This window comes from Oratosquilla oratoria, chromosome 31, assembly GCF_046742065.1.
Source record: "Oratosquilla oratoria isolate Oo_2021 chromosome 31, ASM4674206v1, whole genome shotgun sequence".
NCBI classification, from domain to species: Eukaryota; Metazoa; Arthropoda; class Malacostraca; order Stomatopoda; family Squillidae; genus Oratosquilla; species Oratosquilla oratoria.
The window spans coordinates 44,413,335-44,435,834 of record NC_134807.1 but is presented as its reverse complement, the minus strand read 5'-3'; the positions used below and the strand labels follow the sequence as shown (position 1 = coordinate 44,435,834).

Genomic DNA, 22,500 nt, shown 5'->3' with positions numbered 1-22,500 from the left:
AGTAGGCTGAATGACACAAGGAATTAAGCGAGTACACACACACACACACACACACACACACACACACACACACACACACACACACACACACACACACACACACACACACACACACACACATTCACACACACACACACACACACAAGCACACACACACACACACACACACACACACACACACACACACACACACACACACACACACACACACACACACACACACAGATACATACAAAATTACAATCTTATAACGCAAATGAACATAATAATATAAATTTATATAAACACATATACAATTGAGTGCGTATGTAAAAAAATATACCTATATATATATGACTAAAGATATGTATGCATATGTACACCTATGCACACTGGATATGTACTTACCTCGTGATTTCCTCCACCAGTTTACACGGATCGGCTGCATAAAACTTAACGCTGAAGTAGAGAGTGAAGGGCGACAGTCCTAGAGAGAGGAAAGCAATGAATTGTGTATCAGTTTTTAGTGTGAATATAAATCTTTGTGGTCTTATTAAGTCTATACATCGATGAATTACATAAGCCTCACTGTCAGCTTTCTCTTATTATGCCTCGAATGATTGTGTTTAAAAAAAAATCCTCATCATTAAAAAGTCTTGGATATGAAACACTGAAATCATAATATGCTAGTGTAAAACAAATGTTTTCTTACTCAAATAAAAAGATTACAACAATGACGACATCTTGCTTAATGTTCAAGTACTCAAAGTTCATTGTACTAAAGTAAACTAAGTCCCTTAGTCAAAATATACTAATAAGATGAATGTATAAAGTGCCTACTTATTTTAATCATCTTAAAGATTACCTGTATCTTATAACTTAAGAAAGTCCTACAGATACACTAACAAGTATGTTTATTGACTGACAAAGTTATTGTTTTAGTTTGACAAACAGTTGATATTCAAATTTATTTAATACTAATTAAGTTATTATTCTATACAATGACTTGAGGCCAAACTATTCTGAATATCTGTATTAACATTGTTACCATTATTTGGTGATATAATATATAATTACATCAAAAGAGGTGCACAGATTACTTTTATTTCCATCATTACCAAAGCAAAATATGACGGACATATGCAGTTTTGAGTTTGGCATTCACTGTCATTGGGTAATTATTTACACAATACAGGTTTGGAGCTTGTGTGGGTTTCTATTTCGTACATACTAGAAAGAAAAACGAAGAAGGACAATATACATCATCTGAGGTTCTTTGAATTCTTATACAATAATATACTTGTTTGCAATTGCCTTTGTAATCTGTCTATATTTGGGTGGAGAGGCTTTTATTCAGAGAAAGATTTCAACGCGACGACTGAAGAGATAGTGATCTTTGTTTTCAAGCTTCCTAAGCGTATGATTTATATCTAGAGAGTTCGTTTAACTGAGGTAAAACCCTGTCTAAGGGTGAAAGATGATACATTATTCTCGGCAGCCAATACACGAACTTGAAGACATACGAGAGAGAGAGAGAGAGAGAGAGAGAGAGAGAGAGAGAGAGAGAGAGAGAGAGAGAGAGAGAGAGAGAGAGAGAGAGAGAGAGAGAGAGATAGAGAGAGAGAGAGAGAGAGAGAGAGAGAGAGAGAGAGAGAGAGAGAGAGAGAGAGAGAGAGAGAGAGAGAGAGAGAGAGAGAGAGATAGAGAGAGAGAGAGAGAGAGAGAGAGAGAGAGAGAGAGAGAGAGAGAGAGAGAGAGAGAGAGAGAGAGAGAGAGAGAGAGAGAGAGAGAGAGAGAGAGAGAGAGAGAGAGAGAGAGAGAGAGAGAGAGGGACATGTATCTAAGATCAACGTGGAGTTAATACTTATTTACCATTCATACAAATATGATATCTTTGACGTCCATATTTGATTATGAAATACTCTGTAACACATTGTCCGCGATTAAATTTGGCCACTCATTTCCAGACTTCCTTGTACAGAATAAGGATAAAATTCCCCCACAACCCTCTTCTCCCTCTCTCTCCGTATCCAAGCAGTGACTGTTAGTTACTTGCCTCAACAGTCTCTCCAGCGCATAGGGCAAGTGTGACGGCTTGGCCCGCAGGTACTCAGCGCCTCCTGGTGTATGTAAACTTCTCAAATTCCTTCTCGCACCCCACCCCACCCCATCCTATCCCCTTTCGCTACGTTCCAGCGTGACCCATTACTGCCCTGGCACGCCGCTGTCACCAGTAAATCAATCAGGAACTCGTCTTCTGGGATCGTCGACCACGGAGGTAGGCGATCTCAAAAGATGCCAGCTACGATCTGACACGAATCCTTGCACATCTACAGCCAGTCCCCACAAACCGTGAAAGATCGATTTCTGCTTTTTACTTCCCTGAGTGGACCTCTCTTCCGAAGTTGCTCTTCAGTATGTCAGTCAATTGTACTTCAACTCAACTAGAAGAAGAAAGAGATGAGTCTATGCCAAGAGGCGCGTAGCCGCGACCAAAGCCATTACTTTTGCCCTTTGTGCTGTGGGGACTGTTGGGGCAGGTAACAGCCACTGCTGGGAATCGGAAAACCAAGAAAATGAATAGATACCCCCTCTCCTCCCTCCACACTCTCTCGATGGCGCAGTGGTAGCGTTCGCGGCCGCCACTACAGCGGTCCGAGTTCGAATCCCGCCCAGGGCTGAAATAATTTCAGTATCGCTGCGCTGCAAGTCGTTACTTAAACTCTCGTGGGAGTTGGGTGTGTGTGCGTGTAAGGTCACAGCATTATACATAGATCGGTCATATATGAGCTCTGAGCTCTCTTCCGAGACGGTAATAGCTGTCGATCACGAGTCCAACATGTGATCCAAGGTCATGGTGAATCACACACACACACACACACACACACACACACACACACACACACACACACACACACACACACACACACACACACACACACACACACACACACACACACACACACACACACACACACACACATACAAACCCGCACAGGCATTTTTTTGGCCAATGGGAACCCTGTTAAAAGATGAAGTCACTTATGCTAAACTTCATAAGAACCCATTGGAGATTAATGGAGGTTTTAATAAGGAAGTCAAGAAGTATTTGAAAGGGCATGGTCAATTTATGAAGTAATTGACTATTATGTCACTCTTCATGCCTTATTTGTACGGGTTGATTAAAATCCATAAACCTGATAATCATACCAGACTTATTATTAGTTCTACTGGTTCCACTTCTTATAAATTATCTGAATGGCTAGTGTCCATTTTGAATCAGATGGTTGGATCTATTTCCTTCTCTCACATAAAAAACAATGTAGATTTAATTTGATTTTATGCTAGTTAGCTTTTATATTAATTTGCTATTTACCCGAGTCCCTTTAATTTATCTGATTAAGTTTCTTGAGGAGGAACTTAAATTCTATAACCTGCAACTCTCTGTGGATATTATTATCAATTTGATTAAGATCTGTGTGGCTGACTCCTATATTGTGTAATTTGTACATGGAATGTTTTGAAAGAGAATTGTTACCTTGTATTCTCTCTCGCGATGTTATTTGGTTTAGGTATGTTAATGACATTGTATGTATTTGTCCTGTTGATCTTAATTTGTATATTTTTTATTAAATTAATTGGATTAGTACCTTCTATTAAATTCAAAATAGAGATAGAACAAGATAATAAACTACCCTTTTTTGAATGTTATCAGACACAGAAGATACAGATATTTTAGGTTTGATGTTTCTGGCAAACCCACCAATATTTTGTCGTATGTATGTTCGTTTTCATTCTGCTCATCACCTTTTATGCTAATGTTTAATTTATTTCGTCGATGTTTCTCAGAGCATATAGGATTTGCGCGGGAGATTTTAAACAGATATTACCTGTTGTTAGAGGTAGAGGAGGAAGGAAGGATGAAATATCCAGCATTGTCAAGAATGATTATTTCCAGAGCCATACCAGTAAACTGGAACTGAAACTCAACTGACGACCATAAAGAATATAGCGTTTGGTCGATCTCTCCTGGAGATCGAGAAAGACACGTCTAGACCGAAGCCTGTACCTGACGGCTTCGGAAAAAAGTTAACTCGAGAAAAGAATTACGAGATGCTGTATACGGAGATATACGGGAGCACATTGGCGATCACAAATACTTTGAAGGAAGAGAGATTGTTGCTTCAACGAACGATGACGTGGACGAAATCAACGCAGAGGTGCAAAACACGCTCCCTGGAAAAAACACGCACTTATTATAGCGTCGATAAACCAAATAAAGAAGAGGATATGAATCCTCCATCTGTTCCTCTCCATGAGTTGGTATTGAAAGAATCGGCAGTCGTTATGATCATGCGTAACCTGAAGCCTCCAAAAGTATGCAACGGAACCAGAATTGTCATTGACGTGTTAAGAAAGTACATAACAGTTGGCAGAATATTGGAAGGAGCCCATAGCGGAGAGCAGGTTCTAACACCCCGGATCAAGTTAGTAACCTCCGACAACGCTATCAGATTTTCCAAGTTTCAGTTTTCTGTAAAACTAAGTTTTGCCATGACAATCAACAAATCTCAGGGTCAAACTCTTAACACTTGCGGGCTAATGTTGAACTATACGTTGCCTGTTCCAGAGTAACTAACTGGGATTCTTTGGTGATGTTGCCATGAGTAGACAGAGATAACGCAATTGAAGTTTTTCACAACGTAGTGTATCAGGAAATGTATATATATATATATACATATATATATGTATATATATATATATATATATATATATATATATATATATATATATATATATATATATATATATATACATTATCAGGGTGGGAAGAATAGTAATGGATGTATGAGTTTACATTAGTTGGTTTTCTATATACACTACGATGAATATTAACGTCTAAAAAGGGTAGCACACCATCATTTTCTACTTCAACCGTGAATTTGATTGACTTTACTAGGTTATTAATTTGTTTGAGGAATTGTGACTCATCTAAATGATCAGGCCATAAACAAAGAATGTCATCGACATAACGTAGCCAAATTATTCCTGGTGGAATTATTTTATTTAAAATCTTGCTCTCAAAGAATTCCATATATAAATTGCTGAGCACGGGAGAAAGACAATTTCCCATGCTCATGCCGAAAGTTTGGGCATAGTATTTATCATGAAATTGAAATTTGCAATATTTAATGCAAAGTTCAATTAACTGAACAATGTTATGTATCGGGAGTGGCATCCATTACTATTCTTACCACCCTGATAATGTAAAAAGATCGGTTTTCTCATCAATGTTCCTTAGAGCTTTACGGGTCTGCAGTCCCGAGTACATTGATGAGGAAATAAGAAATGTTTACGATATTAGTTTTGGATTGAAATATCCTAAACATTTCATTGATGTTTGTTACAATTTTGCAAGGAAAACTTATTACAATTTTCAGCTTAACAAATCCAAAGTCAAACTACTACCTAGTAGTTTTACCTTACCAAGAAAACTCAACTATTGTTCCCAAATTACTTAAGAATTTTAATATCAATATAGCCTTCAGAAACAATAACACTATCAAACAATACCTAATTAATAATTCTAAAAATTGCCAAAAAGGCTGTGTGTACAAAATTCCTGGCAAAATATGTGATAAATTCTGTATCGGCCAAACGGCAAAAGATCTTTCAGTCAGGATAAAACAACACAAGAAATGTGTCAAAGATGGGAATGAGTCAAGTGCCACTTTTAAACATTTAAACATTTTTAATCACCCTATCAACCGGGAAAACGCTAGAGTGATTACTTTCAACAATAATTTTGTCGAAAGAAATTTAATTGAAAGTTGCCTGATTAAAATCACAAAGGATAACAACTTAAACCTTAACTTAGGATTGTACAAAATTGATAATTATATTTGTAAGGAAATAGCTAATAATTACAAAATGTAAGAATGCTGGAAGTGTGACCCACGCCCGGACAATTCGTCCACAACCTTTCCTATTGTAGTTCCTTATACTCTTGTCATACTATACGAGTATTATGTTTGCTGTACCCTCTTTCTTTGTAATTTGAACTGAAGATGTAATATACGAAAGCGCTATGCTCCGTTTGTTTATTTTCTTAAGTGGTTACCTTGCATATATATATATATATATATATATATATATATATATATATATATATAAATATGCATAAACACACACACACACACACACACACACACATACATATATGTATATGTATATATATATATGATATATATATATATACATATATAAACACACGCACACACACACACACACAACACACACACACACACACACACACACACACACACACACACACACACACACATACACGCACCCACACACACACACACACACACACACACACATGTATAGACTCGGAAAATATAATACAGATAAGACCAGACCAATTAAGATTAAATTCAGGTCACAAACGACAGCAGAGAATATCTTAGCAAAAACAGGGAAACTAGCAAACAGTGAACAATATAAAAAAGTATGGATAAAAGGAAAAATGAATAGAGAGGAAAGAGAGGAGGAAAAAATGAAAAGACAAGAAGCTAAGGGAAAAAACGAGAACAGAACAGAGACAGAAAAAGAGAAATTCTATTGGAGAGTAGTGAATATGAAAGTGAGGCGATGGACCATACCAGAGAAAAACAAAAGAGAAACAGAAAATACAATGGAAGTAGCAGAAAACTAAGAGTGCTTACACAAATATAGATGGATTAATAACAGGATTGAATGAACTGAATGGTTATCTGAAGGAAAAAGAACCGGACATAATGGGAATTGTAGAAACGAAATTAAAAGGTCCACTACCACCCAACAGTGTAGGACATGATGCATATAATTATTGGATTAGAATCAGAGAGACAAAACAAGGGGGTGGAGTTATGTTCCTGACTAAGAAGGATATAAACGTGAGGAGTGTCACATATGGAAAGAATACAGTAGAGATGATTATGATAGAAGTAGAAGACAGAGATAAGAAGAACAGAAAGTCTGTGATAAATTATGTGCCTCCAAAAACAGCCTCGTGGAAAGAGAGTGAACATAAAAGTATGTTAGAGGACACAAGGATAACATTAAATAAGATAATGGAAGATGGAGGAAGAATAGTTATGATGGGCGACTTTAATTGCAAAGAAGTCTGCTGGGAAGAGATGACAGTAAAGGGTGGAGACGACTCATGGGGAAATGTTCTACTCGAGATGATTATTGACCATACAATGACACAATGGATACAAGAGAACACTAGGTATATAAATGAAGAAGAACCATCGAGACTCGACCTAATAATCACATCTGAACCTAAAATAGTGGAAAAGATTGAATATAAGACACCAATAAGTAAAAGTGACCACATATTGATTGAACTGGAACTAAACGAGGAAAAATACATGAAAAGAAATGAACAATATAGAAAAGGAAGAATGATGTATGAAAAAACAAACTTTGATCAAACAAGAGAATTCTTTCAAAAAGAAAACTGGGAAAGAATATACAAAGAAGAAACAACAGTGGAAAAGAAATGGAATATTTTGACAAACATTTATAAAAAATGAGTGAAAAAATATGTCCCAAGACAAAAACAAGAAAAAGAATATATAAAGTGCTAGTAAAACAAAAGTTGTAGGGAGTTAAAAGACAAAAGAGATAAAGCTTGGACCAAATGTAAGAAATACAAATGACCTGAAAAATGGAAAATATATACTTGTTATAGAAATGAATATGTACAAGTGTGCAGAGAGAAAAAGAGAAAATATGAAAAAGATATCATTGAAAAATGTAAAGATCAACCAAAACTATTTTACACATTTGTAAACAACAAACTGAAAAACAAACAAGATTTAAAGAAATTAAGACAAGGAGGAGTTGAATACACAGAGGAAATAGAAATGGCAGAAATTATGAACAAGCATTTTAAATCAGTGTTTACAAGGGAGAACATACAACCTGGAGAGATTGAATAGGAAGAGAAAGTCCCCTCTAGGAAAGAAATAGAAGTAACAAAGAATGAAATAATGAAACACTTGAGTATTCTTGATGTCAGAAAATCGCATGGACCAGATGAAATAGCAAACCGGATTTTGAAAGAATGCAGGAATGAACTGGCGGACAAAATACATAGCATAATAAACAGTTCCTTGAAAGAAGGAAAAGTTCCAAAAGATTGGAAAAAAGCAAATATAGTACCTATATATAAAGGGGGAAATAAAGAAGACCCTACAAACTATAGACCAGTCTCTCTAAAAAGTACAATAGCAAACATTTGTGAAAGAATTATCAAAAGTAGATGGGTAAAATATTTAAAAAAAAAAACGTGCTAAATCCAAGGCAATTTGGATTCAGACAAGGACGATCATGCGTCATCAATTTAATATGTTTCTATTCAAGGCTAATAGATATAATACAAAAAAGAGATGGATGGGCTGATTGTGCATTTCTAGACCTAAAAAAAGCTTTTGACAAAGTACCACATAGGAAGTTGCTTAAGAAATTAGAAACTGAAGAAGGAATACAGGGCAAACTGCTTAAATGGATGGAAGACTTTTTGCAAGAAAGAAAAATGAGAGTAGTGATAAGAGACAAACACTCAAATTGGGATGAAGTAATAAGTGGTGTTCCTCAAGGAACAGTTCTGGCCCCAATAATGTTTGCTATATATATTAATGATATGGATGAAGAAATTGAAAGTTATATGAGCTTCTTTGCAGATGATGCAAAACTATTAAAAAAATAAACACGGAAGAAGATTGTGAGTCACTACAGAGTGATCTAAATAAAGTATGGGAATGGAGTAGGAAGTGGGAGATGGAGTTCAATACTAAAAAGTGTAGTATAATGGAATTTATAAAAAGCAAAAAAAGAATAATAGGATCATACAAATTGGGTGAAGAAGGAATAAAAAAAGTTGAAAATGAGAAGGACCTGGGAGTCATTATTATGAATAATATGTCACCTGAGAAACATATAAACTAAGATTTTTGGAGAAACTTATAATTTGATAAGAACAATCAAAGTGGCATTTACTGTACATACCTGGATGAAGAAATGGTGAAGAATATACTAATAACTTTGATAAGACCAAGATTGGAATATGCAGCAACGATGTGGTCACCAAGTACAAAAGAATGTATAACAAAACTTGAAAGAATACAAAGAGCAATTACAAAATTGGCACCAACACTCTCAAAACTATCATATGAAGAGAGACTAGCAAAACTTGAACTACAGACACTAGAGCAAAGAAGAGAGAGAGGAGATTTGATAGCTATTTACAGAATCATGAAAGGCATAGAAAATATTGATAGAGAAGATCTAATAAAATGGGATGATAGAAATACAACAAGAGGACACGGAAAGAAAATCAAGAAAGACAGCTATAAAAGAGATCTGAAAAAGAACAGCTTTCCTCACAGAGTAATAGACATTTGGAACAAGTTAGATGAGAAAGTGGTGTGTGCAAAAACAATACATGAATTTAAAAATAGTTTGGATATAATGAGATATGAAGACGGGACACCACGAACATAGCTCCCCTTCCCGTAAAATACAACTGGGTAAATACAATTAGGTAAATACACACGCACGCACACACAGGAACAAGCTCCAGAACTACCCACTTCCCCTAGAACTCCTTGAAGAACCCAAGAAGAAAAAGCAAAAACAAAAAGGTGGAACTTGAGAGGAAACTGCTACGACTGTGCAACACAAGCAAATGGAAAGAAGTGGGTAGAGAGAATCTCATCAACAACCTATCCGACTACAACCCCACGCACACCCAAATGGAAGCCCTCTTCCTTGGTCTAAAATTCAGCACTAACATAAACCCAAAGAAATGGAACAACTACATAGGCAAGAACTACAACTGGAAGGACAGCGACATCGAGTCCGGCTTCAAACAAGGTGTTCTGTTATGCTGTTCCATTGCAGCCAGAAACAACAGCAAGACCATCCCCATCCCTTCAAGAACTCCTTGACAATGACGACATCATCATCACGACCGCCGACAAAGGTGGTAGCGTTGTCATCATGAACAAGAGGGACTACACCAACAAAATGGAACGTTTACTCTCTGACCAAACCACATACTATAAACAAAGGGACGGTACAGCCAGCGAAGAAGCCAAGAGGTTCAACACTGACATCAGGAAAATCCTCAAAAGAACGGAAAAGGGGAAAAGACTCCTCTGCCTCCTGGAGGAAGACCCAACAATCCCATCTATGAAAGGACTTCCGAAAATCCACAAACAGGACATTCCCCTCCTGGAGTTAACTCTTGGAGTTAGTAGAAAAGTGCATAAAGTTTGGTTCTTTTCTTTTTAACAACCAGGAATACAGGCAACATGAAGGGCTTCCAATAGGGTCTCCATTGAGTGCGGTGGCAGCATCGCTCTACATGGAGACTTTGAAAAGGGACCATTTTCTACATATCATCCCAGATAACTCCAAGTGGTACCGTTATGTTGACGACATTCTCTTCATTTCACACAAAACAAACAACATAAGAAACCTACTGGAACAACTGACCAACGTAGACCATAGAATCAAATTCACAGTAGAGGAAGAGACCAACGGTTCCCTACCTTTCCTAGACGCTGTCGTCATCAGATCGGACAGCAGCGCTGGGTTCAAGGTATACCGTAAACCGACAAACAAAGACGACTTCACCCACTATCTTAGCGCACATGAGGAAAAGACCAAATCAGGGGTTATCATTGGGTTTTACCTTAGGGCTCTTAGAATATGCAGCGAAGGTTATTTACAAGAAGAAATTGAATACATAACCGCTGTATTCAGGAACCTAAGGTACCCAGAGAGCATGTTAGGGACGTCACTACGGAAAAAATTAAAATCAGACAGAGGAAAGGAAATGAAGAGAGGACAGATTTGCGATACCTTGTGGTTCCTAACTCTGGCCTCTATCACATGCTTTCCAAAACGTTGAGACAGACAGGACTCATCATAGTAAATGACACAGGGAAGAAAATAGGACACTTGACCACCAACTGAACCAAGACGAACCGTGACAATAGCATCGTTTACAAAATTCCCTGCAAAGGATGTGACTGTGCATACTACGGAGAGACATACAGAGGACTTAACAACAGACTCAGGGAACACAAAGCGGACATTAGACACCACCGAGAAACCAACGCTCTAGTTAACCACATTGACACAGAGGGACACTTGCCTAACTGAGAGGGATCCACCATTCTAGCCAAAGGACTACACAAGAAACAACGGAAAATAATTGAATCACTTTACATTGCCAACCACAAAAACACAAACAAGAGAACTGGTGACTTGAAATGGACAAGATCTACCGCGACACTTGCCCTCCAGGATACCTTTTTCCCACTTCTGCCTACCCTTTCCAGCTTTCCTCCTTTTACTCTGACGTTCCTTCTTGCACCATGCTACCTTACTTTACTTCACATGCTACCAATTCACATATCCTCCATCATTTCCACATTGTTCCTTTTTATCATGATTATTATTCTTTTAATATTATTTATTACTATTTTTTCAACACTATTATTATTATTATCATTATTAATTTTGTTATTATCATTGTTATTATTATTATTATTGTTATTATTATTATTATTATTATTATTATCATTATTATCATTATTATTATTATTATCATTATTATTATTATTATCATTATTATTATCGAACCCGAACCGCCGTAGTGACAGTCGGAGACTCGACCAACCGCGCCACCGTGCATGTGTATACAGTATATATATATATATATATATATATATATATATATATATATATATATATATATATATATATGTATATGCAGAAGAAATCACTTGAACGCGTGATACTAGTATGCAGACAAACCACTGGGAAAATGAAAGAGATGAGACCGAGCGCTTTCGTCTATTCAGACATTTTCAAGGTATAGATACATAGTAGTTAGTTTATTATTTAACATTAGTACATGAATATATACACAATCACATACACGTATGTATATATACTCGTGCATACATATACTTATAACTATATACATATACATATAAAAATGCGCGGGCCACAAGCCCGCCGCTGGGGCTTACGCCCCGATATTTTGCTACCATGTTTCAGCGAGGGGGCGGAATGTCTCGCATGATGGTTAGCAATTTGCTAGGTGTGTTAAGAGCCCGCCTGACCAAATGGGCGGCCAAAGCTTCCTCATCCTGTGGGCCCTCGATGGGTTGCTGTCTTAGTTGAGCTGTGGCGGGGCAGTGAACCAGGTAGTGTATCAGCGGTCGACGGCTCTGGAGGCCGCAGTGTTCGCACTCCTGACCACTGAACTCGGGCCGTAGCTGCTCCAGCGTGCCGTACCCGAGCCGGAGCCTGTGCAACCGAACTTGGTCGGCTCTAGTTAGCGGACGGCCGCATTGTAGCGGCTGGTAATTTGTGGTGGCAGCGTACCATGCTGCCTGCCGCGAGGTTCTCTCCATGGTGCGATGGTGGTGATGAGCGGAGTGCCAGGTGCTCCGCTTAGCCTGCGTCTTGATCTGCTGCAGGCTGGGGAGGACGTAGCAGGATACTGCGGGCATGGTGCTAGCTGCTCGGGCTGCTGCATCCGCCAACTCGTTCCCTCGGAGCCCCACGTGACTGGGTACCCAGTTCATCCGTAGGTGCCGGCCTTCACCGGCAAGTCTCTGCGCGCTGAGCTGAATGGATGTTACCAGCTGGATGTTGTCGGTGGGGCTGGCTTGCTGGAGTGTCTGGAGGGAAGATTTGGAGTCTGTGTGTATAATTACCGCACCTTCACGATGGTGAAGGGCGTGCTCCAGGGCTTGCTGTATGGCAACTAACTCCGTCTGCAGGGTAGAGCAGTGGTCGGGGGTCCTCCATGACAGCGTCTCCCCGCCGGTGACTGCCGCCGCTCCGGTCGTGCCTCGAACAGGGTCCACAGATCCGTCTGTGTAGTACACGGCTCCCCCTGGGATGCTGGCCTGTGTCACAGATGCCAGCGCGTGTAACCGCAGCTCGTGTTGTGTGCACTGTGCCTTCCTTGCTGGCGGGTTGTTGATGATGATTTCGACGGGTGGGGGCTGCCATGGGGCCGGTACAACGTAGTTTGCAACGGCCAGATCCGGACTCCACATGGCTATTTGACCGTCGTCGAACAGTGCATTGGTGGCGTCAGCTATCCTCCGTAGCCAGGTGTTTGTGCTGAAGAGGTCCCGTCGCTGCGGTAGGGTCCTTTTGATTTTGGTTCGTGCTATGGTCTCCCTGTCTTGTCGGAGGATCTTAGCCACCCGGCAAGTCGCAATATGTTGAACCCTGGAGGCCAGAGGTACCAGTCGAGTCTCACTTTGCATTATGGACATACTGGTCCAGCGAGGTGCCCCGAGTATGGTCCTCATGGCCTGGTTCTGGATGCACTCGATCCTCCTTTGTTGGGTGGGTGACAGGGAAACCAGCACGACAGCGCTGTAGTCAATCAACGAGCGGACGGCCTGTATGTAGTACAGGCGCAGCACGGCATGTGAGGCTCCAGAGTGTGTCCTTGTCATCGCCCTCATGACATTGATTCTCGTCCTCGTCCTCTCCCTTAGGTAGGTGACCTGGGTGTTGAAGGATAAGCCTTGGTCAACCCATACTCCCAGGTACTGGTACGAGCTGGTCCAAGCCAGCTGGATACCCTGAATGTGGAGGTGGGTGTCCGGGGTGGTGGCCTTAAGCATCAAGGCCTTGGACTTCTCAGCTGAGATCTTGAGGCCCAGTTCTTCACACTTGTTAGAGATAAGATCAAGGCCCTCTTGTGCTCTGGTGATCCTATTGCCTCGGGTTTTGCCCGAGACGACAAGAACCAGGTCGTCGGCATAGCTGAGAAGCGCCGTGCCACCCCGGAAGGGTAGGCTCACCAACTGTTCCATTAGGAGGTTGAAGAGGACGGGGCTGAGAACCCCACCCTGCGGAGTGCCGTTCTCTAGGTCCCGGTAGGCTGAAAGGTGGCCTTGGAACCTGACCCGGGCGCGTCGGTGTAGCAGGTAGTCCTCTATCCAGGAGAGGAGTCGTCCCTGGACACCCCGCTGTACCAGCGCATCTAGGATGGCGTGAGCACTGGCTAGCTCGAACGCTTTTTCCAGGTCGAGGAAAACGGCCACGGCAGGGCGGTTGTCTATGTGACTCAGGAGAGTCATGATGCTGTCGGCCGTCCCTACGCCCTTGGAGAATCCGAAGATGTGTGGGTGGAGGGGGCCCAGACGCCACATGAGTCGGGTGAGTACCATGCGCTCCGCTGTCTTGGCCGTGCAGCTCAGCAAGGAGATGGGACGTGGCTTGGAGGGCTCCCTGGGCTTAGGGATGGGCTGGATGTCCGCTCGTTTCCAGGTGGTTGGGAGACGTCCTACCAGCCACGAATGGTTCATCAGGGCCAGTAGTGCTGCCTCCCCGGCAGGCCCCGCGTGAGCTAGCATAGAATAGGTCACGCCATCCGCTCCCGTAGCCGTATCTCTACCTTTCTTGGCCCGGGCCAGTTCTTGTGGCGTGAAAGGTACATCGGTGACGTCAGGTGTTGCTCGCGCCGTACCGACGGCCTGCTCTCGTGCTGGCCTGAGCTGCTGCTGGAGTTTCTGCATCTGTGCGGGGAGCTGGGAGTTGGCGCACCGTGTGGCGAACATATCCGCTAGTCGTTCTGCTTCCTGTTGTGGCTCTGGGTGTGAGGCAGGACGAGGGGCGCGCTTCCCGGAAGCCGTCCTCAGTTTGGCCCACAAGTCTGCCAAGCTGGTGTGCTGGGAAAAGCTGGCACACCACTCCAGCCATTTGGCCTCCCGTACCCGGCTTGAGACTTGTCGAGCGTGTGTAACCACTTCCTTCAACAATTGTAGGTTAGTTGAAGTGGGTCGCTTGCGGTACAGCTTCCGATGAATGTTGACCAGGTGATTCTGCTCCCGGACTTCCTCATTGTAGAACCACCAGTTCCGACGCCATCGATGCCCTGGATGTCGTCTGGGGATGGCTGCTTCTGCTGCTCTTTCGATTGCTGTAGTGAATTCTGTTTCTCGCTGGTCTAGGTCCTCCGGCGGGTCGCACGCTTTCCACCAGTCATCCAGGGCGGCCTGGAACTTCTTCCAGTCCGCCCTCCGCAGGTCCCATCGAGGTTGTTTGAGCGGTGGTAGTGTGAGTGCGGCCCTTAGAGTGGTGATGACGGCGTAGTGGTCGCTGGTGAGAGTAGGATGCACACGCCAGGTACTTCCGGAAACTAGATTGGTTGACACCAGGGTGAGATCCAGTCTGCCTCCCCGGACGTGAGTGGGTTCCCCAGTATTTAGAAGGGAGATGTCCTGGACCTCTTCCAACGTGGTTGCCAGTTGGCGGCCGGTCGGGTTAGTCGGAGAGGGGGAGTGAAGCAGTGGATGATGGGCGTTGAAGTCTCCAGCTACTAAGATATTGTTGTGGGTAGCTAGTGACAGTATCTCATCGACCTCCAACAGTTTCCCGGGGCTCCTGTAGATGTTATAGATGAGGAGTGGCAGGTCGGGAAGGAGGAGCTCCACAGCCATCACCTCCACACCCTCACCACAGTGTACGGGTCGCGCAACCCTGCGGTGTGGTAGGTTATTCTTCACCAGCACCATGCAACCACGGTGTCCTATGCCTCTGTCAAGCGGGAGTGAGTGGACCGTGTAGCCCCCTATTCTCCATTCGAAGTCACCGGGTGCTAATGTTTCCTGTAGAAGCACGATATCCATGCCCTCCTCCATGATTGTTTGGAGGAGTTGGTGCTTCTTGTTGCGTATTCCCTGCATGTTCCACTGGAGCACCTTCAGGCTGCCGAGGTCGTGTGGTACTGGAGAATTTCTCATGTGCGCATTACTCTGCTCCATCTTGGTGGTGGGGGGAGACGCTGTTGGTGGGTGTCCTGGCAGGCTGGTGCGGGGTGGGTAATGTGCCCTCGAAAGTGGCCGCCATTACTTCTCGAATGAGAAGAGAGGCCAGGTCTTCATCTCTGCCTGGAACAGTGTTTGGCTGTTGTAGCAGGCGTCTGAAGACTGCTGCAGCTGCCATGAGCATCCCCTCAAGCGGTGGGTAGCGGGTGGCAATGGGCCTGACTCCGGTCGCTGGTTTGTCTCCGGCCGGGAGTTTGGCTGGAGGGACTGCGGTAGTGGATGTGGCGAGGGTTGCCGGGGCGGTTCTCCTAGCTGGGGGTGCTGGAGTTTCTGGTGTCTTCTTCTTTCGTCGTCGACGTCTCTTGCGCCGGGCGTTGTGGATCTCTGCTTGGGGCCTAGTTGAGGGCTGGGTTTGTGTTGGGGGAGGGTTAGGCTGCTCTTCCAGTTCTTGGCGGGGGGTGGGTGCTTGACCCCAGGCTGGGCGTGATGGTGGGGGAGCGGGCACGAACAGAGGCTGCTGCTGCTGGGAGGGGGGTGGTGCGTTCCGCGCTTCGCCTTGAGGGTTTTGTCTGCCACCAGGGAGCCGTCGGATGCGTTCTGGACAGCGAGGATGCCATGCGTGGTGCTTTTTTTGACAGTTGGGGCACCGAGCCGTGGTGGCCTGGTTCTCCTTGTGCTTCTCTATGCACACTTCCGTTGCGTGTGCTAAGCTGCATACTCCGCATCTCGTGGTGTTGGGGCAGCAACTCTGCAGGTGGTTATATCGTTGGCACTTGTAGCACCGTATCGGCTCTCGGTCGTAGGGCCTTAGGGCGTACTTTCCCCATGGCCCCAGGTCGAGTTTTTCCGGTAGGGGCCCCTCAAGTTCTACCAGAACCTGGCGGGTTGAAACTTTGTCCCGCGTATTGCGGAGCCGTTCCGCCCTGAGGACGCTGGGGTGGTCTCCCACCGCTTCCAGGGGCATATCCAATGGAAAGCGTTGGAGGATACCCTTGGTGCGCTTGTCGCTGGGGTCCAGAAGCACCAGCTTAGGAGTGGGACCCTGTGCGAGGGTGCGCATCCTAGACGTGCTATCGTCGTCCTTGGGGGTGAGTACATACTCCCCTTTCAGATTTGGCCTGATGGTCATGCTTAGTCCGGGGTTGGCTCGCTGGAGGGATAGTATGGCCTGATACTGGCTGGTGTGGCTGTTGGTCTCCCCGAGTTTGAACTTTGGAAGACCCGTCGTTCGAGGGGCGCGTTGCTTTTTGGCGGCGCCGACCACTGTCCATCCGTCGTCTCCGTTGCCGCTGCTATTAGGGGAAACGCTACCGTCTGCCTCAGTGGTGCTCCCTCTGCTGCTGCTTGCCTCGGTGATGCCTGCGCATGCGCCGTCTGAAGTGCTCCTTCCATTGTCATTACTATCTCGATCCTCGGGGTCCATAAAGCACAGATCAATATCTGAAGGTACATGACCTTTGCTGATCTTTGTCTTCGGTAGCCCATCTGCTGCTTCCTCGTCCTCCGAGTCATCAAAGATGCTTCTTTTCTTCATAGCGGACACAGCACCCAATATTCTCCCCCAAAATGTTACTTGGTTTAGGTACATTGATGATATTTTGTGCATTTGGCCTGTTAATGCTGACCCGTCAACTTTCTTGTCACAACTTAACGCCTTAGTCCCTTCAATCAATTTTACCATGGAAATAGAACAAAATAATCAATTACCTTTCCTTGATGTATTAATATACAGAAACGAAAGGTCTTTCAAATTTGATGTTTATAGGAAACCCACCAATGTTCTTTCATATGTTCATTTTTACTCTTCTCATCATTACAGGACCAAAGCATCTGTGTTATCTTCAATGTACCTTCGTGCTTATCGGATTTGTAGTCCGGAGTTTTTGGATGATGAATTCTCAAGAATAAATGACATAGCTTTAAAATTAAAGAATCCAAATCATCTAATTGAAATTTCTCAAAAAATGGCTAGAAAGTCTTACTTTGATGACAAAACTAAAGAAAAATTTTACTCTAAAAATCTTCTCGTTCTTCCGTATCATGACAACTTCATTAAATTGCCGCATATTCTTAAGAATTTCAACATCCAAACCATTTTTAGGAACTCCAACACAGTCAAAAGTCTTTTGATTAAAAATTCCCCTGAAAATAAGGAAGGCTGTGTATATAAAATTCCATGTAAAGATTGCAACAAATGCTATATTGGTCAGACTGGAAAGGAATTAAATGTTAGAATAAAGCAACACAAATATAGCGTTAGAAGTGGTCAAACGTCCAACGCGTTATTTGTCCATCTTAGGGATTTTAACCATTGTATCAATTGGAATGAAGCTAAAGTAATTGTCAAAAGTAATTCTTATTTGAATAGAAACATCATAGAATCCAGTCTGATCAAGAATACATTTGTTAATAATTTAAATTTAAGTCAAGGATTATACAAATTGGATGAATTTATCATAACAAAAATTGTAAACCAAATGTCCGGACACTTGAGCCAATACGGCACTGGGAGAGATCCACCTTAACCTTCTGAGTATATATACTTGTCTCTTTTATGTATCTATACCTTGAAAATGTCTGAATAGACGAAAGCGCTCGGTCTCATCTCTTTCATTTTCCCAGTGGTTTGTCTGCATACTAGTATCACGCGTTCAAGTGATTTCTTCTGCATATACATATACATATATATATATATATATATACTGTGTACACATGCTCGGTGGCGCGGTTGGTCGAGTCTCCGACTGTCACTACGGCGGTTCGGGTTCGAATCCTGCCCAGGACTAAAATAATTTCAGTATTGCTGCGCTTCGAGTTCTTACTCCAACTCTCGTGGGCGGGGAGTTGGGCGTGTGTGTGTGCGTGTAAGGTCACACCAAGCATTACCCATAGATCGGTCATACAAGCTCTGAGCTCTCTTCCGGGAGGGAAATAGCTGTCGATCACGAGTCCAACACGTGATCCAAGGACCATGGGGGAAAACACATACACACACACACACACACACACACACACACACACACACACACACACATATATATATATATATATATATATATATGTATATATATATATATATATGTGTGTATGGGGGGGGGTGTAGAGTTGTGAAAGTTGTCTACATTGTAGTTTGTAATGTAAATAGCAGTCCTGCTCCGGAGAGACAAACCCAAGTAGAATTCTTCTCTTGGTGATAGACTTATTCTGTACAAAATATGAAGGCATGCTCCGAGGAAAACTTAGAGGGTTGCCAGACATCTCTATACATATGTACAAATAGGCTGTTGCCATAAGTCACAAATCTATATACAAAAGGGATCCATCGTCGTGACGGTTGCTTGAAGGTTCCAGGCGTGAAGGTGACACATTGTCGGGTTCTTTGTACCTCGCAAATATTCGAGGCGTCTGCGCCGGTATGTAGCGGGCATCTGTTCAGCGTATTGCGGTGTCCTTAGATGCCGGGAATCTGATCACTTCCGTTGTCATAAAGTCAGGCTCTTGGGAGCATCCGTGCCAGGCGAGCTATCATGAGTGCCTGACGGAAAGGGCTTTGAAGTACTGGTTTCATGTGCAGCGTAGGAGCCGATAACGTAGTGTTAACGAACTTAGACCTTATGTCGGGATATTACCAGATTCTCATTACTTCAAAGTCTAGACCTACAGCCTTTAGCACATCCACAGGTAATTATCAATTTAAATGACTAGCCATGGGTCTCGTTTCAGCTCATTCAGTGTTCACACGACTCATATACACAGTACACATAGACGCACACACATACATTATATATTATATGTGTGTGTATATATATATATATATATATATATATATACATATTCTTATATATATAAAGGATTGCCAAGGATTACAAAGGCAGGGCATGCCGACAGGAGACCTTTTGGTCCATATCTAGGTCGGATGCGAAAAAAATCATAATAATAATAAATTGATCAATAAAAACTATGATAATGTAAATAACAAATAAAATACATAAATAAATGCATAGGTATAGTTGAATAATAAACAAACAGGTAAATAGTAAATGATAATAAATTAACATATAACTAATAATAAATAAAAATCAAACAGACAAATGATGACAAAACAAAAACAAATAATATAAAATGAATTATAATCATTACTGCATCTTGATTAGGTGTTTATCTAAATGATTTTTAAAGCTTCGAACTGAACTACATTGCACAAGCTGTGCAGGAAGTTTATTCCATTAATCAACTACACGGTTGGCAAAGTTGTTTCTACCTACTTCCAAATTGTATCTAATTCCGGACAGTTTGAGACCATTGTTTCTTGTCTGATTCTCATTCAATGTGAAAATTTTGTCACTTTTGATGTTGTCAATTCCCTTTAGAATTTTAAAGACCTGTATCAAGTCGCCTCTGAGTCTACGCTTTTTTAGGGAAAACAGATTCATACATTTTAGTCGATTTTCGTATGATTTATTTTTTATATTTGTAATCAGTTTTGTGGCTCGCCGTTGTACTTTTTCCAGTCTGTCAATGTCCTTAATAAGATTCGGTGACCATACGGAAACAGCATATTCCAAATGTGGACGATCTAACGATTTATATAGCTTGTTAATGAGTGATGGACTTTTGAAATCAAAAGATCGCGCAATCAGTCCTAGAATCTTATTTGCTTTCTCAGAGGCTGAAATACACCGCTTGGTTGATTTGAGATCGTTACTGATAATTACGACGAGATCTTTTTCACTATCCACTTTTGTTAACGAATTTCCAAATAACTTGTAATCGTACTTACTGTTATTTTTACCTATGTGCATTACCTTGCATTTACTTGTGTTAAATTTCATTAGCCACTTTTCAGATCATTGCTATAATTTTTCTAAATCTTCTTGAATATCTAATTGGTTTAAGTGATCATTTGCAATTCTGCACAGTTTTGTATCATCAGCAAATTTGCAAACAGTATATTTTAGTACATGGTCTATATCATTTATATATACTATGAATAGAAGTGGCCCAAGAACGGAACCCTGCGGAACTCCACTTGTAATATTTTTCCATCTAGAAGTTTTCCATTTAAAACAACTCTCTGTTTTCGATCATTCAACCAATTACTAGTCCAACTTAATAGGCTACCACTTATTCCGTGCGAGGCTAATTTAGTAAGTAGTCTTTCGTGTGGGACGGTATCAAAAACTTTTGCAAAGTCTAGATATATTAAACCTATATTGTTTCTTTCGTCATAATTCGAGATAACTGTGTTGTACAATTCAAGTAAGTCACGCAAGAACGTTTCTGTCTGAAACCATGCTGGCTATCATTTATCAAACGGTTACTTTCTAAATGATGTTCGATAGCATCTCTAATGATAGTTTCCATTATTTTTCCTACAATTGAAGTCAAACTTATAGGCCTATAGTTATTTGGTTTCTATGCATTCTAAATACACTTTCAGTAATACAACCGAAAATTGTGTTTTGTAATTGTTCAAACTAATATCAATTCCCATTTGATTTCCCTGCCTTCGCTACTTAACAATTCCTTCCACACTATCTCCTTGATTGTGTTTCACGTGAGATGAGATTATCAATTCTGTATCTTAAGATTCAGTCTGGATATTGCTTTCATATGCGTCCTCATTAATCTATAGATAAACTTTCCGATAAGCTTTGTCCTATATATGATATTGTTTCATTCCTCATTTCATATGTTAACTTTGTTCTGTCATCATGAATATCGCATAACGCTGGTGATGATATGCACATATTCTCAATTCCTAGTCTAATTTTAAAAGAAAACGAATTCCATCATTCTTTACCATTTTTTTCTGACTAGCGTCTGCGTCGTTTATCGAACCCGAAGCGACCGCAGACTCTTCCTTCTTATCCTTACATAAAAGAAAACTATATATCCACACCTCATTACTCTTCTTGGGTGTCCTCTTCCCCACTGACTTTTCGTTATTTTTTTTTATAATCCCCGGGTGTAAGTTATCAGTAGTATACATCAGCTCAGGACATCAGAGGAGGTGCGGTAATCTTCTGAGGCGAGTGTTCATGGAGGACGGATTAGGCTCTTCTGTAATTAATCATTCTTTGCCCTCCGACTAAAAGAATGTGAACAGGCTTGGTCTCTTCGACTAATGGAACACGAATAACCTCGTCTGATGAATTTATCTTCTCGAAGCAGTAACGCTCTAAATATCAGAAAAGTGGAGTCAACGGCAGATACCAAGAGGTGGTGATCCTGCAAGACGGGTGTCAGAGAAAGTCGTCTCTCTGCCGTCCATCCTCAAAACCTGTTAATACCTTCACTCTCATCCAGAGGTGGAGCCTCGAAGGGCTGGCACTCGGTCCCCAGATCGGGGCCAAGATATTTCTTTATCAGCTTCAATTATATTTTCCTCCACTGTTTCACATATGGACTGCTAACAACCGGGTACTAATCCTCTTCTGCCACTAGAAGCCAGCGACATAGATACAGACCCACACACAAAACAGCATCCCCACGTTTCTTCACAGAAAGATCTATGAGGGTACCCAAGGACTGTTGCCGGCTCCTGTGGGGTTACGAGCGTCTACTCAAAGAGACTCAAGGCAAGTTATTATCATTATTGCCTCTGATATCGAAGGACAGACAAAACAAATGTTGTGTCCAAAAGAATGTG

At 41.9% G+C, this 22,500-nt stretch overlaps 1 protein-coding gene across 2 annotated transcripts in view; it reads right to left on the bottom strand.

Moving 5' to 3' along the window:
* The window catches only part of LOC143041533 (uncharacterized), a 266,756-nt gene that overhangs the window by 109,943 nt on the left and 134,313 nt on the right, over positions 1-22,500 (bottom strand). For both annotated transcript variants that reach the window (XM_076213520.1, XM_076213521.1), the window contains exon 5: positions 388-466. In XM_076213520.1, coding sequence (XP_076069635.1) covers positions 388-466 — 79 coding nt within the window. The remainder of the gene's footprint in view (positions 1-387; positions 467-22,500) is intronic.